Below are 16625 nucleotides of genomic sequence, written 5' to 3' on the forward strand. Positions count from 1 at the left end.
GGGAGGAACCGGGTCAGGGAAGGGAAGGAAAGGAAAGGATAAGAAGTGAAGGGAGAATTGGACTAACTGGAATCCTCTAGGATTACCCTGGGGTAAACTGTTACCCTTCTATCCTCCCATCCTACATTGCCTCCCCCCAGGTCCCCTTATCTCTGAGCCGTCGTGGTCATAGCAGCACCTATACTTTCTATGATATGGTTGGAAAGCGTAGCTCATGTCTGGGCTCCCTAGATTTGCCCAGTCTGAAGAATAACCATTTACCCCAATGATATGAAAGACCTCAGAGCTGCATATTTGGACAGTGGGCCAGACAGTGGCAAAAGACAAATCATATATCATTAAGGGAACAGTGCAATTTCAGTGCTCTAGATAATTTTTCGTTAAAAATAGTGTTCTAGCCCCAGAAAACTGGCCATTATAGTCACCATAGCTCAAACGCTTTAGTCTTCAGGAGCTTCTAGCCCTTTAGCCTGTCCTAGCTGCCATCTTCTTACACTGCCTACCTCCCAAGTCCCCTTACCTCTGGGCAGTGGTAGTGATGGCATCTACAATTTCCATGATCCGGTGCAGGGCAGAGTCAGTGCCAATGGTCATATCGGTGCCACAGAAGTCATTGTCAATTGACCCAACCAGGCCCACAATGTTCAGGTAGCTGGACTTCGTAGCCTCCTCATCTGTGATCTTACCTGACAATGAGAAGCAAACCAGGAGCCACTGGGTGAGGTACCTGGCATGCCTAAAGAGGAGATATCTAGAGAGAGAGAAACTCTAGCCAAAAGGAATTGTAGACAATACCAGAAAAAGGAGGGCAAAGACTGCCTATTTGTGTCTGGGTAACATTTTTCTCCAATGGGAGGTAAAAGCAGGGCGGGGGCGATGTGTGTGTGTACACGCGTGCACGTACCGACACAAATAAGCAATACTGATGTGAAAACTCTCTTACCTGCTTTCTGGAGGTCACTCAACAAGTCACTCCACTCAGAACGGAAGGTGTCAGCCCCAGTGAGGCTGCCATCACCCCCAATGACACAGAGATTGGTGATCCCACGCTTCACCAGGTTGTAGGCAGCTCGGAGTCGTCCTTCTCGTTCCCGAAAGTCCTTGCACCGGGCACTTCCAATCACCGTGCCTCCCTTTGGAAGAGGTAGAAGTCAGCTCCCCAGAGACAGGGCTCAACATGCTGAGATATCCCCTATTCCAATGCTGTGATGGCCTAACATAACCGTGTGACTCCCTAGAAAGTTCCTTGACATCCTTAAGAGTGATCTGTCCCCTCCAAAGGAAAGGGAAATGATGCTGGCTGAGGCATCATAGGGTCATTCCCATATTTTGCTACACATCTGAGAAGACTGCTAAGAACTCTTTTCATTGAAGGCTTTGTCATCCATGACTATCCTAAAGAGAACAAGTGAATACATACATGTCTGTTGGCTTCTCAAATAATCTCCAACTTTCACATCTTAGAAGCAGTGACTTCAGTCTTTAGAAATTCTCCCTAATGGCCTGACATTACTGGATTGTGTCCAAATTATTATTAGGAGTTCATCCCAATGTGTTTTGTAGTATTTTTCCTCTCTCTACACTGAGATTTCTAACTGTACCCAGGTACTGCCAATCCTTTCCCCTTAGCTCCTTGCAATCCATGGTGCCAGCAGCAGAAGCTGCAATATCCAGGTATTCACAGGAAAAATAGCTCTAGGTAAAGAAAGCCTTATAGATACCCCAAGAGAGGTATCTATAAGTCCCTGGGAAATTAAGGCTTTCTATCCCTGAGAGAAAGTATACTTACCTGAGAGAGGTAAGTATACTTAGGTTTTCATATCATATGTACTCCTGGGCAGCCATGACTTTGGGATACTGGTGGAGAATTCTGGCTTATTCTCAGACCACTTTATGGCAGGCACCATTACTTAGCACCTAGGTAGAGCCTTCACTAGACACTGCATATTAAATTTTTGCCCATGGATTTTTAGGGAACTGAGCTGAAAAAAGGGGGATACAAATGTAATTTACAAATTTTCAGTAAACCAGCAAATGATTATATTTCTCTCACTCACTGTGGGCTAGCCCACAGTGGATACACATGAGAAGCCTAAAACAACATGGAGCAAGTAGCATAAAGGACTGTGGAAATCCTCAGGATACTCTTAGGATTTTTTTGAGACTCCGAAAGGCTGTCTCAGTTCCTTCGTCCTTTAAGTGGTCTGGTTTCAGGTCACCTCATCTCCATCACATGAGGACTGGCAGATTTCAGCTCCACTTCTGGCTCTGGCTCCAGTCCTCTGGTAAGGTTATTTTCAGGGCCAGACCTTCCCTGTGACCCTAGAGTAAGACCTGCTTATGTGTCAGTCCCCATAGTCTTGTTTATGACCTTTCCATAAAGAGCAAAGCATCCTGTGATCACTCCTCCACCCTCTCCCTGCCCCAGGAAACCAGGGTGGTATTTTCAAATGCTAAGAGTAAAGGGCAAATAGGGTCCCTCTCTTGTCACTGAATTCCTTCCCATGAAACCACATGACAGGGAATTTGGGAGACCATAAGCCCAAACCAGAGTGGGATGAAACAAGGACAGAGCAAATATGGGACAGGGAGTTCTCTGGAACATACCAGCTGAAGCATCATCGAAACGCTCTCCCAGGTGGCTTCCTTGATGTGATCTCCACCATCCACCAGGCCTTGATAACCCTGTGTGACACATTATACCTGTTCAGCCCGTTAGGCTTCTCTATAAATTCCCAAGATTAAGACAGGATCCCTGGGAAGAGATTCTCTGAGAATCAAGCCACCTCCTCCCATTAGTGAGTCCTGGATGCTCGTGAGACTATCATATTTAACACAGTCCAAAGAAGGAGGCATCAACTTTTGCAATACTCTCTTCTAGTTTCTCCCATTTTTGAAATACTGGGATGTGGATATCCTTCCTAATAGTTAATCTTAATTCTTATTTTTGGCTCATCCTATCTCCTCCAACCTGCTTCCCAGGGGACCAATGATAACAGATGGTCTTGATAACCATGGAGAAAAGGAGAAGGGGAAGTTGGTGGGAGGGAAGGAAAGAAATGCGACTTGCTCTAAAAGATTATAAAATCTGATACAAGAAAGCAGGTGGACCTTATAAAAAGAAGAGTGGGTGAAGCATGAGAGGGTACTGGGAGAAGGGTGCAAAAGAAGATTTGAGAACCTCAGAAAGTTATGCAAACTACAGAAATGCAGCAAGGCTCTTCTCTCCTGGGGCTCTTCCCCTGGATATACTAAATTTGCTGTAAATACCACCCATTTCCATTTCTTTCTCTGTTTTGAGGGAGATAAAAGGAGGACTGAGAGTTACTTTTTCCTTTAAATTGAACAGGCAACATGAAGACCCAGTTTGTAGATGCTCAGGTCCCACCATCACTATTGGAGTCAAGTAGGAAAGAGTGACTCATGAAGCTACGGAGTCAAGGAAAATCAAACACAGCAATGTAACTAACTGGGAGGTAAGGACACAGAATGTGGGAAGGGGATAGAAGGCAGATTTAGAAGAGGACAGAGAAAGAATGATGAAGAACAAAGTACAGAACCAACCTCATGGACAAAGAAGACACGGGCACCGGTGAAGATACCAACTCGAACCACAGCCCTGACAGCAGCATTCATACCTGAAAGGAGGGACAAAAGAAGTCACGGAGAGGTTGCTCCTAAGAAAAGGCGCCCTGGAATCCAGAGATATTACATTTGGCTAAAGATAACGAATCAGTACTTTATTTAGTCTTTTCTCTGAATCTAGAATAATCCTCTCATCAAAGTCTTCTGGCCTCCCCACTCCCAATTACTGCAGTCAATGTTACTGGAGCTTCAGATAATCTGCATTCATTGCTCCTCAAGCCCCCCCAAAATCCTGCCTTTCCCAAGACCTTTCCTTCATAGGACCATCTGGGAAACAATAACAACAAGAATAACGCATTTTCTTGAATGTGTATTGTGGGCTAGACACTGCCAAGAGCTTGTCAAACATCATCTTATTTAATGCTGTTAACAATCCTGGAATTGTCTCCATTTTAAAGATTTGGAAACTGAAACTCAAAAAGGTCAAGGGGCACAAAGCTAGTACTTTTAGAAAGTTCAGATTAGAATTCAAGTTCTCAGATGCCTAAGTTAACATTATTAGCCTCCATGGCTTGTCCTACTAATGTCAATGGCTGTACTAGGTTTTTCCTTGCTTTCTGCACTGAATCGAGACATCAGCTTTTAGTTGGCATTTCAGGACAAAGACATGACTCTATATGGTTCAGTAACCTGGCAAGTCACAGTCTATTCACAAGTTCACAGTATATCTGTTACTAGACAGCTGATTCTCTCAGTCTACACACACACACACCCCTTTTTTGTGTCACTTGAGTTGGTCTATGTTCCAATGTGTGCCACACAGTTGTGATTTACTAGTTATCACACTGCCAGAAGAGGCTGTGACCAAGTGTGCAGGAAGAATTGGTGGGGACTCTATTCTCTCACTGCGTTCTCCTGGCATTTCCTCAATTAGTCAACAAATATTTGCTAGTCTCTTCCTGTGGCCCTGTATATAAGATGTTTATGGGGAACTCAAAAAGTATACTGTAAATCATTCTCTCTCCGCTTCTACTGGAAGAAAAACTTAGAACTAGGGCTGGACACGGTAGCTCATGCCTGTAATCTCAGTACTTTGGGAGGTCAAGCTGGGAAGACTGCTTGAGCCTAGGAGTTTGAGACCAGCCTGGGCAACATAGCAAGACTCCATCTGTAAAAAAAAAAAAAAAAAAGAAATAAAATTAAAACAAAACAAAACAAAAACTTAGGACTAAAATAGAGAGGCAATCCTTTTCCCTTTTTCACAGATGATATTATCCCTCTCCTAGTAGCTGCTCAGTGAAAAGAACTCTCTTCCAAGAGCACTGTGAAAAAGCCAACCCGTCCCAACATAAAACACACAGCAGGTGTCCCATATGTGTGTTTCATATTAGGAACAATGCACTGATCCCGTGCTAAGCATGGCCTTATTGGTGAGAGATGGGAGACATTCCTTTCCTACCATGTAATGTGACGAGGAGCACATGGTGATGCACAGGGAATCTTAGAGCCATGATGGGTCAACTTCTTGTAAACCATTTTAGCCAGTCTCTCTTAGACATTCTAGTACATATTTTTGTTTTAATCTAAAATCTGTTCATGTTGTCCTTAACCCTGCGTGGAGAAATGTAATATACCAACAAGCACTAAGAGAGCTAGTAATCGGAAAAATCTGCAGCACCAAACTAAAAAACCATCACAAACTTTTGAATAATCCAAGGCTATCAGGAATAGAATGGAATAAAAAAAATCAAAATGTTTCTTTTTTTTGCAGGTTGGTATTACATGGCTATTAGCTCCAAATTGAATTGAAGGTCCGTTTGTTCACTGAACAAATATTAACTGAACACCTATCATGTTTCAGGCACTATGCTAGGCACTGGGGGTACAGCAATGACCACCACAGAGTCTGGGAATACCAAGATAAAGGACTTGGTAATGGTCTTCAAGACATGTGGAGAATTACAATATGGTCTATTGGTCCCTATAAAAGACATGAGCCAAGTACAATGGTGCATCCCTATAGTCCCAGCTACTTGGGAGGCTGAGACAGGCGGATCACTTGAGCCCAGGAGTTAAGTGTAGTCTGGGCAACACAGTGAGACCCCATCTCTCAAAAAAGAGAGAGAGAGAGAGAGAGACAAAGTACAGTCGAAACAGGGACAAAGAGTATCTAAGCCTGCCAGAAGGACGTCTAGGTTATACAGAAAAGACAACATTTGTCATGGGACCTAAAGGACAATTTCCTTTAAAATTTTTCTGTCAGGTGGATAATTTGAGGGAGAGTATTCTTGGCAGAGGGAATAGCACAAATAAAGGTGAGGGTCAAAAAATAACCTTAAGTAATTTAGTATTATAAAGAATAAAATATAAACTAGGAAATGGTGAGAGATGAAGCTCTACAGGTGGGCAGGCACCTATGTGCCATGAGAAGTTTGACTTGTCTTCTACAGGCCAGGGTTTAATCAGGGATCCATGGGTGATGGGTTTCAGGGAATCCAGGAACCCCACAAAACTGTATGAAAAGTTCTGCGGGCATGGACATTTCTTTCAGGAGAAGGTCCACAGCTTTCGTTTGATTCTTAAAGGGGTCTGTGGCCCCTCCAAAAAGAAAAGTTGCATACAACAAAGAATCCCTGAAGAATTTAGAGAGCAGAGGGACATGATGCGATCTGTATCTCAGAAAGATAACTCTGGCAGCAGTGTGAAAGACAGCTTGAGAGAGGGATTTCTAGGGTTAGGAGGCTACCTGGCATCCTAGAAAAGAAATGTGGAAGGCCTGAACTGGAAGAGTAGCATTTGGGACAAAACAAAATACTGGACAGAAGACGTCTAGGAAACAGAAGCAATAGGACTTATATCCAGTTGGCAATGTGATTACATTTCAAGGGTCAGAGAAGGAGAAAATGTCCCGTGATTGATTTAGACAAAGGGTAAAAGCGTGGTCCATTGACTCAGCAGAGGCAGGTTTTGGTTTGGGCAGGTGGCAGTGGGGGTGATACATTCATATTTGGATATGCTGTTTGAAGTTCTTGTGGAGTATCCATGTGAACATAGAAGAGACTATCTCAAGAGAATATGCAGAATTATAAGGGAAAGGGGCAAGGAATGCAACCCTGAGGAAAATCAACATTGAAGGAACAGGAAGGGGAAGGGGGGTTCCATGATAAAAACTAATAAGGGGCAGCAAGAAATACAAAAGAACCAGGACTTGGCAATGTCTTAGAAGCCAAAGGGGACAGTTTCAAGAAGTTGGAACAGTGCCAAATGCTTCTGATAACTGATCTAAGGTAAGGCCTGAAAGGTTGGGCTTGTCAACAAGAAGCCACTGGTGAGCACTGATGTCAAAGCTTACTTATGACATCACTAAGGCAAAGCCCCATGAAGTCTAGAAGCCTAAGTTCACAACCTTAAGTTGAAGGCATCAAAACCAAAAAATCTGTGAAGAGAGGGGCTTCTCAGTAGCTTGAGGAATAGCCTATGTGTGTGAAAGGAACAAGGTCAAAAGTCAACACAAAGCCATCAATGCTTTAGGAAAGATGAATAAAGTTAGCTCAATAAGATCAGAATAGATACGAAACTAAAGTTTGTTTTCCAGTCTTTCACAAGGCCTATGGGATTCTCTTCTGGATACCTGGAGTTCTGGAGTATGGATTTGTAATTTCAGGAAATAAGGGAAAAAATTGTTCTGAAATGTATAGGTTGGAACATTGTTTCCTGTTCCCAAGCTGAGTAAATGGTCCTGCAAAAACTCTAACTTAATGCAATCCTGTTGGTATACCCAGGGTTAAGAGAGACAAGTGACTCTGAACGTTTTCAGTACAAAAGCAAACAACAGATGGTGGGCAGGGATTATCCAAATCTGTTGGGCATACAAAAAAAATCTCACAATAAGGAAATTCTCTTCTCCCTCTGCCTTCTTCTTACCTCAACTCTACCAACTTCCAGAAGTCATTCATCCTGTCTCCAACTTGAATATCTGAGTGTTTTCCTAGAAACCAAATTTTAGGATGCTCTTCATGTACCTGGTACCTATGCCTCAAACCCCTAGTTCCCTAAAAATCACAAACTTTGGGGTATACAAATAGTTTATATTAAGGAGCCCCGGTAATTCTTTGAGCTCTCCTAGCCAACCTGACTAGCTTAGTCTGGCCCCAAGCCAGTCCTGGCCAGAGTCTCCTTTGCTGTTCCATGTTGCCCTAAATAACCCTCCATGGCAGTTGTCTGACTTATTAGAAGCAAGACGAAGGATAAGATTACAGGCACCATCCAGTAGGTATTCTGGGTGTAGTCAGGAGGGGTTCTGGAGAACATCATAAGCACGTAATTTGGAGTCTCCAATTACGGCATATTGGGAAGAGGTTTTAGAAAGAAGAACTGTGGGTAATGGGTCTCTATGAGACTAGACAGAAAAAAAATCTAATAAATGACTTGAGCATGACTTTTTTTAAAGCTGATACTAAATAATTTATTTCTGCCTTAACTTTCATAAGATTTTTAAAAATATATGAGGAATAAACATTTGTTAGAGATGAATTGCACTTTCTAATGGATATCATAAGTAAAAATTATAAACCTTAGAATAGCAAGCCAGAGAGGTAAAAGGATCTCTGTTCGTGCGAACCTTTAAAAATAGAAAAGGCCAGGTGTGGTGGCACATGGCCTGTGGTCTCAGCTACTTGAGAGGCTGAGGCAAGAGGATTGCTTGAGCCAGGAGTTCAAGACCAGCCTGGGCAACATAAAAAGATCCCTTCCCATCTCTTTTTTTTTTTTTTTGAGACAGAGTTTCACTCTTGTTGCCCAGGCTGGAGTGCAATGGTGTGATCTCGACTCACCGCAACCTCCGCCTCCCGGGTTCAAGCGATTCTCCTGCCTCAGCCTCCCAAGTGGCTGGGATTACAGGCATGCACCACCACGCCCAGCTAATTTTGTATTTTTAGTAGAGACGGGGTTTCTCCATGTTGGTCAGGCTGGTCTCAAACTCCCAACCTCAGGTGATCTGCCCGCCTCGGCCTCCCAAAGTCCTGGGATTACAGGTGTGAGCCACTGCACCTGGCCGATCCCGTCCCATCTCTTAAAAAAAAATCAAAAAGATAAACATACATTTGTAATGGCTGGCTATCTGGAGACAGAGGGCCAGAGCAGATGACTGACTGAGGTCCTTTCCAGGGGTAGAATATGCCGATGTCATAAGGCTAAAGGTAGCATAGTTTTGGCGGCTGAAGCCATTCCTAGGCTGGAAAGGGAATTAGGATTTGGTACGGCATCAGCCCAGCATCCCAGAGTTCTTTGTTTTTGAGCTCAGGATGTCTGATTCCTGGCCATTTTTCTACCTCAAGAGATGATTAGCTTTGCTGAATTTGGAGAATGACAAAGCTGTGACCTCTATGGATTTTACACAGCTCAATCTCACTTTCCCATGTGGCCCACAAGCCCTAAGGGAAAAAAAACAAAACAAAACATTTCTACGTTTTCTCCCCGGGAGAACTAGAGTCCATCAAACTCAGCTCTGGGCAGGCGACTTCTGAATTTGAGCTTCTCCTTCAGCTAGGACCTCTCAGCTCTATTTTGAGTTTTCTGTTTTGCCTCCTTGCCTCCATAGAATTTCAGTTTCTATCACTCTCAATCCCTAGTGACATGTGGCTGTGATGTTATGGGGATTTGCAGGTGGGCTATTTCCCTGGCTACACTGTGCCTATCAGCTGGGTCCTTCAGAAATCAGCTTATCTATAGTCCCTGCCTCCATAAAATAGGGTCTTTTTCTTACAGCAGTGAGTTATGGTCTTCACTAGAATAAGAGGGTCTCACTGCTCAGGATCAGAAGGTGGAAGGGCTCTGCTGCTCTTAGACCCAAGTTAAATCCTAGTCTGACCTTTCTTTCTCTCTTTCCCTCTCTAAAAAGCTCTTCTTCATTTTATAACTCTGTGTAGCTCACTTGGATTGTTTAGCAGGCTTTCTTCTTTCTTCCCCTAATCTGACAATCTGGGTCCACAGATCATTCTACCAAGGTTTCAGGATCAATGCTCAAGTACATGTTAAAGAATTCAGTATTGGCATGGTACTCTGCCAGCAGAGAAGACAGATGCAATAAAAGCCAGGTCTGTGGTTTCTGCAAACTCAACTAGGGCTCTGCATTCCTAATCTGGTCACTATTCCTAAACTCAGACCTCCGTACCCTCCTTCCTCAGTTTCTTCATTCTAGCACTTTCTGATTCATAACCCATATCACAATTATAATAAATATTAGTTTAAAAAGTCTAGCTTTACTAATATACTAATAAGTATGATAAGAACAAAGATTGCGTCAGACTTTTTCACTGATGTATCACCGGTGAACCTCATCATCATCCTGATTGACACAGTAGATACTCACTAATTCATTTTTAATTAATGATCACATGTATTGAGTATTTACGATGTGCCTGCTACTGTTCTAAGAACCTTACTTAAATAGAGTTCAGTGTCTTGAAGTCTACCTTCTCCATGAAGTTTTCACTGATTAATTCAATCAGAGGCTATCATTTCATTATGTAAGTAGATTCCACTTGGTTAATGCACACTTGCTTATTTTTATTTATGTGCCTTATGTAAGAATTCTAGTTTCCTCATTAAACTATAAATTCCTAAAGGAATTCAACTTCTTCACAACATACAAGACAGGGCTCTATACAAAGTGGGTCCTTAGCGCAAAGTCTAAAAAAGCCTAGGAACAGTGGTGCAGAGGAGGGGAGCCTAGCTGAAATCGCTTTCCTTCTCTCTTTCTAATTGTCTCCATGTCCTGTATCCTTTTCAAAGAAATTCTACCACTTTTCAATGTATCAGAATATATCAGAAGATCAAAGGAGAAAAAGTTTTTTTAAAAAAAATCACATACCCTCTTACTCCCACTCCGTGTTTCCTATATACCTAATTTTCGTGACTCCCAGGTTTCTTAAATTCAACCTAGAAAAGGGTTTTTGCTGGCTCTGTTTTCTGCCCCTCCCCCTCATACTGGATCTGTATTGATTAACTGCTGCTGTTCCTATTTGTTCAAGGGGTAATGAAAGGGAAGAGGAGGAAAGGCCAGAGAAAACCGAGTGCCTGACTGACCTTGGTCAGTGCAGGAACTCTCCAGACATCAGAGTTAATACCTGAAGACCTAGTTGGGACCCACCATATACTAATTCTGGGTCTCCTCCCATCCCCACCATTACCAAAGTACATGAAGTTAATCCACTTACTGCCTTCTCAATAACTTTATCTCTTTAGTTTCTTTCCAATGCTGCTTGAGAAAACACCACTCTTTTAGGTTCCCAAAGACCAAAAGAGCCCCCTGTCTTCAAAGAAACTTGGAAAGAAGTTTTATGAAGATGTGGGTAAATAAACGCATGGCAAATAAAATTCAAATGCACTTGAGGACTTAGGCCTCACAGAAATTTTTAGCAAAGCCCAAAATTCCCGTGAACCTACAGAAGAATAATTCTATTGTATAGGCTAAGGGAGTCAGTAAATTCCAAAAGTCCCACCAGCCATGTTTTTTGTCCCCTCCTCCTTACCTTGGGCATCTCCACCAGAGGTTAAGACAGCAATGGCTTTGCCAATCCCCAGGGTTTTGGCTGCATGGTGCTCTTCATGGGTCATGATCCACTCTAGAATTTAAGACAATGGTCAGTTAAGACACAGCAGGAATCAAGATGCCACTAGCTAAAGGAACGGCAATTAGACTGGCTAGAGCCACCTCAGTCAGGCTCTCCCACTATACCAAGTCTGAGCTTTGCAGCCTGAGAGCTTTGGACTTCTTCCAGAGGAAAGCCACACCCTTGTAGACTGACAAGCTGAAATGTCATGTAATCAAGCCCAAGACTACTAAGGTCCTAATTCCTCCCTGATCCCTCCCACCCCAATTGGAACCTATTTGGGGAATAAACTAAGGTCAGGGAAAAGAGAAGTTGACTGAATAGAAATGAGAAAGGGAGGAGAAAAAGTTGAGTTAGCCTCAACGATCCCTCCCTTTTCAATGAAGGGATAGGTTATTGCAGAGGGCTGGAATCAGATGAGGTTTAGGGCACTGATGACAATCAGCAAAGTAGAAGTAGAAGAGCAAGGGTAGGTTGGATTATAATTAAGATTAGGGTTGGGTGTTATGGAATTGTGCTATTGGAATGGGGTTAGGTGATATGGAGTTGAAACTGGAGTCTGAGGCTATAAAGGCACATCAGAGTTAGGCAAATTAATGGTGTCAGTCTCAAGAATGGTCAGGGGCTTTCTATGGCTCTTCCCTCTCAGGATGTCAGCCTCCTGAGCATCTCTTGATCCTTGGTCTTTGGGTCTTGCCCCTCACATTACTACATGCTATGAAATGAGAAAATTAACACAAAGTCACTGCCGTATATACACAGATGTGTACATACGACATGGGAACACCTTCATATTTTGTTCTTTAGGGATCACCTCTCTCAAAGGAACACACAAGAGGACATATTTTTGTATCCATAAAATGTCAGTAGAATTATCACTCTCCCAGTTTTTCAGGCTAAAACCTGTTATTTTAAATTTATCTCCTCCCTTCCTCTCAGATTCAAAACAGTAACTAAATCCTATTATTCTCTCTTCTTATTATCTTCCTTTATCCATCCCCTCCTTTCTATCCTCATTGCCATTTTCCACCTGAACTGCTTACTACAATAGCTGGTTTCCTTGTGCTTGTGTTCCTTTCTTCACTCTATTAGACACACAAAATAAACCTTCATAGGAAGGTCATAGGTCCCTAGGCTTCAGTGGAGATGTGTATTCATTCACAGGAACCCAAGTTTTACGGGCAGCTTGTGCTTGCTTCTACCCTGCATTTGGAGAACTCAGGGTAGCTGCCTATAGAGACATAAGTCACATAAACACCCAAATCCACACAAATAATAAAATAATGCAATGAGACATATATGAAGACATACATTCACAAACATGCATTGTGTTAACAGACAGAGATTAATGAACGTACTACATATAATCAGTACTAACAAATAAGGTCCCAATTTGTTGGGTTGGCATTCGAAGCTTCTATAATTTAGCCCTTGCATATAGCTTCAACTGTTGGTCCTACAGATTCTCTGCTCCATTGTCACCTGAACATTACTTTGCTCTTCCCACTTTTGTGCCTGGGCACACTGCATCCCTTGTCCAGGTGGCTACCCTGGCCCTTTCCACAGATTCACATCCCATTCCATCATTTAAGACCAGTGATAGTTGTACCCTTATTAAACCTTTACTGATTACCACAGGTCAAGGAAACCTTCTTTTGGACTTCCTCTAACCACATGTTGTCTAAACTGGATCACTGCCTCCCAGGTTCAAGCGATTCTCCTGCCTCAGCCTCCCGAGTAGCTGGGATTACAGACATGCACCACCACACCCGGCTAATTTTTGTATTTTTAATTGAGACGGGTTTTCACCATGTCCGTCAAGCTGGTCTTGAACTCCTGACTTCAGGTGATCCGCCCACCTTGCCTCCCAAAGTGCTGGGATAACAGGCATAAACCACCACGCTCGGCCTGCTTTATGTGGCATTTTAATAGTTTCGTACGCACTGAAAAGAGGGTTGGACTAGATCAGGGGTCAGCGTACAACAGCCTGTAGGCCAAATCCAGCCCTTCTCACGTTTTTGTATGGCAGTAAGCTGTGAAAGGTTTTTATATTTTTTAGTGGTTGCAAAAAGTACTTCATGACATGTGAAAAATGTTAAGTTCAAATTTCAGTATGTGCACTACCTTCGTTCATTCACGTATTATCATGGATGTTTTTGTGCTACAACAGCAGAATGGATATTGTGACAGAGACTCATAAGCCTGCAGTTTAAAATATTTACTATCTGGTCTTTTACAGACGAAGTTTGCCAACCACTGGACTGGATGGCTGCTAAAGTCATTTTTCCTAACTAGACTGAGAACTCCTCCAGGGCAGGGATCATGATCATTTTTAAAAACTCTCCCACAGCTCACTAAAGACTTGCAAAGTCTATGCACATTACAGGACCCCAATAAATACTTGTTGAAAACGTTAATGAACTGATGAACTACATGAAATACAAATATATGAAAAATGTAAAATCGGCTTAGATACAGATATACCTCCATATTCTACTTTAAAACACACTTTTAACTTGGACTTGAGAAATCATATAGTGACAAACAGTGAAAGGAACATAGAGACACGCGTGACTAGAGACATTCTTATTTAACTGGAATGTTCATGTCCAAATTTCTGCTGTTTTCCAAAAAGAAAGATTAAGTGACTAGGGCAAATAGGAAGGCAAAAAGGTGGAAAGGAAAAAACAAGACATCTGGGTATGCTGATCCCTTTCCTCCCGTTTTTTCTTCTCATTCACTCTTGGAGCTCATGACGGGGGTAGAATCCCACACAGAGCTCTTCCACCCCTGGAAGCGTCAGTGAGGGAGAAAATTCGCCATAACAAGAGGAGTTTAAGAGTGCTGACCTGTAAAAACCGCTCATATTCTTCTCCTGAAATCTCTAAGACAGTTATAGAGGCACAGGACACAGAAATTCATGCAGACTCATGTATAAGCATCCCTTACAGACCCACAATGACACGCACGTAGACAAAAACAGACAGATATTAAAACATATCTCTAAAATCACGTGCGTATATAAGCACGCGGCAGGGAGGAACAGAGAAGCAGCATCATAGGCGCACTGATTTGAATTGGGTGAGTGCCAGGGTACGGTCAGGCAGCCAAGGGCAACCCGTCCGAGCCCCACCCACCCATCCCAGATTCCTGGGGAATGCAGCTGAGCCTGCAAGCGGAGGGGACTGGCCAAGGGGCTAGGATCCTTCACGACTGCCCTGCCCATCCCCCTCTCGGCTCCAGCTTAGGATGCCGTATCTCTTCTTTTCCTTTCTGCTCCTTTCAGTTCTCCCTACCGCCTGCTCCCGGCCCATACCTTCCCACCTCACTCCCAGCTCTCCCCCTTGCTCTTCACTCAACGGCCCCTCTTGCCTTTTAGTCTTAGCTCTCCTCCGCCGCTGCTTTCTTGCAGATTGTCCTTGGGAAAGGGGGGAGGGGTGCTGGACGAACATGGGGAGGAGCCAGGTGGAGGCAACGAGGGAGGGGGAAGGAGGAGAGGCTTCCCAACCTCCACTAACAGATGCTGACAAGAAGACTCCGCCTCCTCCTGCTTGCCTTTCTCCTCCTCTTCCTCCTCCCCCTAAGTACTCAGCTCAGATATGGCAGCGGCTTAGTTCCTTCACTCCCCAGAGTCCTGGGGTCCTCATATCTATCTCGAGAGCCATCAGCATCTTTATTTAATGGGAATAATAAATTATTTCGTTGCTTCTCTTGTTTTCAACACAGAACTTTTTCCTAGTCCAGACTGCCTGAGACACCTTGCATTCCAACATCTTCAGCAACTGCCAATAAAACCTGCCCCTGTGGCCCTCTATCCGTCTTTAAGCAAACATTTCTTGGGAGTCTGTGTGCTAGATTTTGCATTAGGTGCCGAGAGGTTTAAAAAAATAAATATAGTCCCTGCCTTTAAGGAACATTGAATTATGACATCTTCTATAGAATAGCCTCAAAAACTTCTTTTACATTTACATTACCTTTCTCAGAGAAAGTACAGAAAAGCTAGCTATTTGGAATGAAGTGTCAAGAGGGAAGGGCGTGGCTGTGACGGCCACTTCTCAAGCCTGCGTGGGGAGGGATGGGGGCGGGATTCTGGCAGTGAAGCAAACATATAAATTGGGCTTCACAGCAAACAGGATCCACTCTGGAAAAAGGGTCAGATGCTCCCAGAGCAAGAGGTGCATCCATTACTCAAGTCTCACCTTCCCTTGCTCCATCTATGCCTTTGCTTCATTGTCTCCACAGTCAGGTCTCCTCTTGCTTTTACCACTGCCCTCTTCCTCTTGCTTACTTTTATCTCTACCTCTGCACATTCTGGCACAAACAATACAAATGCAAGTGACTAGGAGATAAAACCCCATTTGACTACACAAAATAAAAGCATTTGTTCTCCAAATTATACCATCAAGAAAGTGGAAAGACAACCCACAGAATGGGAGAAAATATTTGCAAATCATGTATCTGATAAGGGGCTGGCATCCAGAATAAATAAAGAACTCATTTGCAACTCATTAAGAATCTAAACCAAAAATAAAATTATAAGCCCCTCAACCATCTGAATAGACCCCTCCTCTCAGTCAAGGGTATTCCAAAGTTAATCTGAAAAACTAGTTCAGACGTTGATGGAAAGGGGAAGCCAGACACACTTCATTATATGCTCCTCCCTTTTGGAATTACTGATAGAACAGATTCTTTAAGTCTGATAAGAAACATTTACAATCTATTCTCTGAAACCTGCTACCTGGAAGCTTTGTCCACCTGATAAAACCTTGGTCCTCACAGATTGCTTTTCTATTAAGTCTTTGGACAATAACTTAACTCTTTTCACCAATTTCCAATCAGAAAATCTTTGAATCTACCTATGACCTGGAAGCCCCGCTCCCCCCTCCCTGCTTCCAGTTATCCCGCCTTTCTGGACTGAATGAATGTACATCTTACATATATTCATTGATACCTTATATCTCCCTAAAATTTATAAAACCAACTTGTGGCCCGACCATCTTGAACACATGTTCTCAGGATCTCCTGAGGGCTGTGTCATGGGGGAGCTATTGGTCACTCGTATTTGGCTCAGGATAAATCTCTTCAAATGTTTTACAGTTTGACTCTTTTCACTGACAATAAAAAGAAAATACCTCAATTTAAAAATGGGCAAGAGAGTTGACCAAAGAAGATATACAGGAGGCAAATAAACATGAAAAGATGTCAACATCATATGTCATTAGCGAACTGCAAATTAAAACAGTGAGACACCACTACACACCTATTAGAATGATTAAATGATTAAAATTCAAAAATCCAAATGCTAATGAGAATGTGGAACCACTGGAACTCTCATTAATTGCTGGTGGGAATGCACAATGGTACAGTCACTGTAGAAGACAGTTTGACAGTTTTTTACAAAGCTAAATATTGTCTTACCACATGATC

At 42.9% G+C, this 16625-nt stretch overlaps 1 protein-coding gene across 5 annotated transcripts in view; it reads right to left on the reverse strand.

The window, feature by feature from the left end:
- The window catches only part of PFKM (phosphofructokinase, muscle), a 40872-nt gene that overhangs the window by 12115 nt on the left and 12132 nt on the right, over window positions 1–16625 (reverse strand). For 3 of the 5 annotated variants that reach the window (XM_008951130.5, XM_055095709.1, XM_055095710.1), the window contains 5 exons: window positions 11118–11210; window positions 3565–3638; window positions 2608–2685; window positions 944–1133; window positions 521–686 (listed from right to left, as the gene is read on the reverse strand). In XM_008951130.5, coding sequence (XP_008949378.1) covers window positions 521–686; window positions 944–1133; window positions 2608–2685; window positions 3565–3638; window positions 11118–11202 — 593 coding nt within the window. In that variant the 5' untranslated portion in view covers window positions 11203–11210. Of the gene's footprint in view, window positions 1–520; window positions 687–943; window positions 1134–2607; window positions 2686–3564; window positions 3639–11117; window positions 11211–14514; window positions 14749–16625 lie in introns of those variants that run through there. The other 2 variants (XM_008951129.5, XM_003825786.4) reach the window with 2 other exon arrangements.

Source organism: Pan paniscus, chromosome 10, assembly GCF_029289425.2.
Source record: "Pan paniscus chromosome 10, NHGRI_mPanPan1-v2.0_pri, whole genome shotgun sequence".
NCBI lineage: Eukaryota > Metazoa > Chordata > Mammalia > Primates > Hominidae > Pan > Pan paniscus.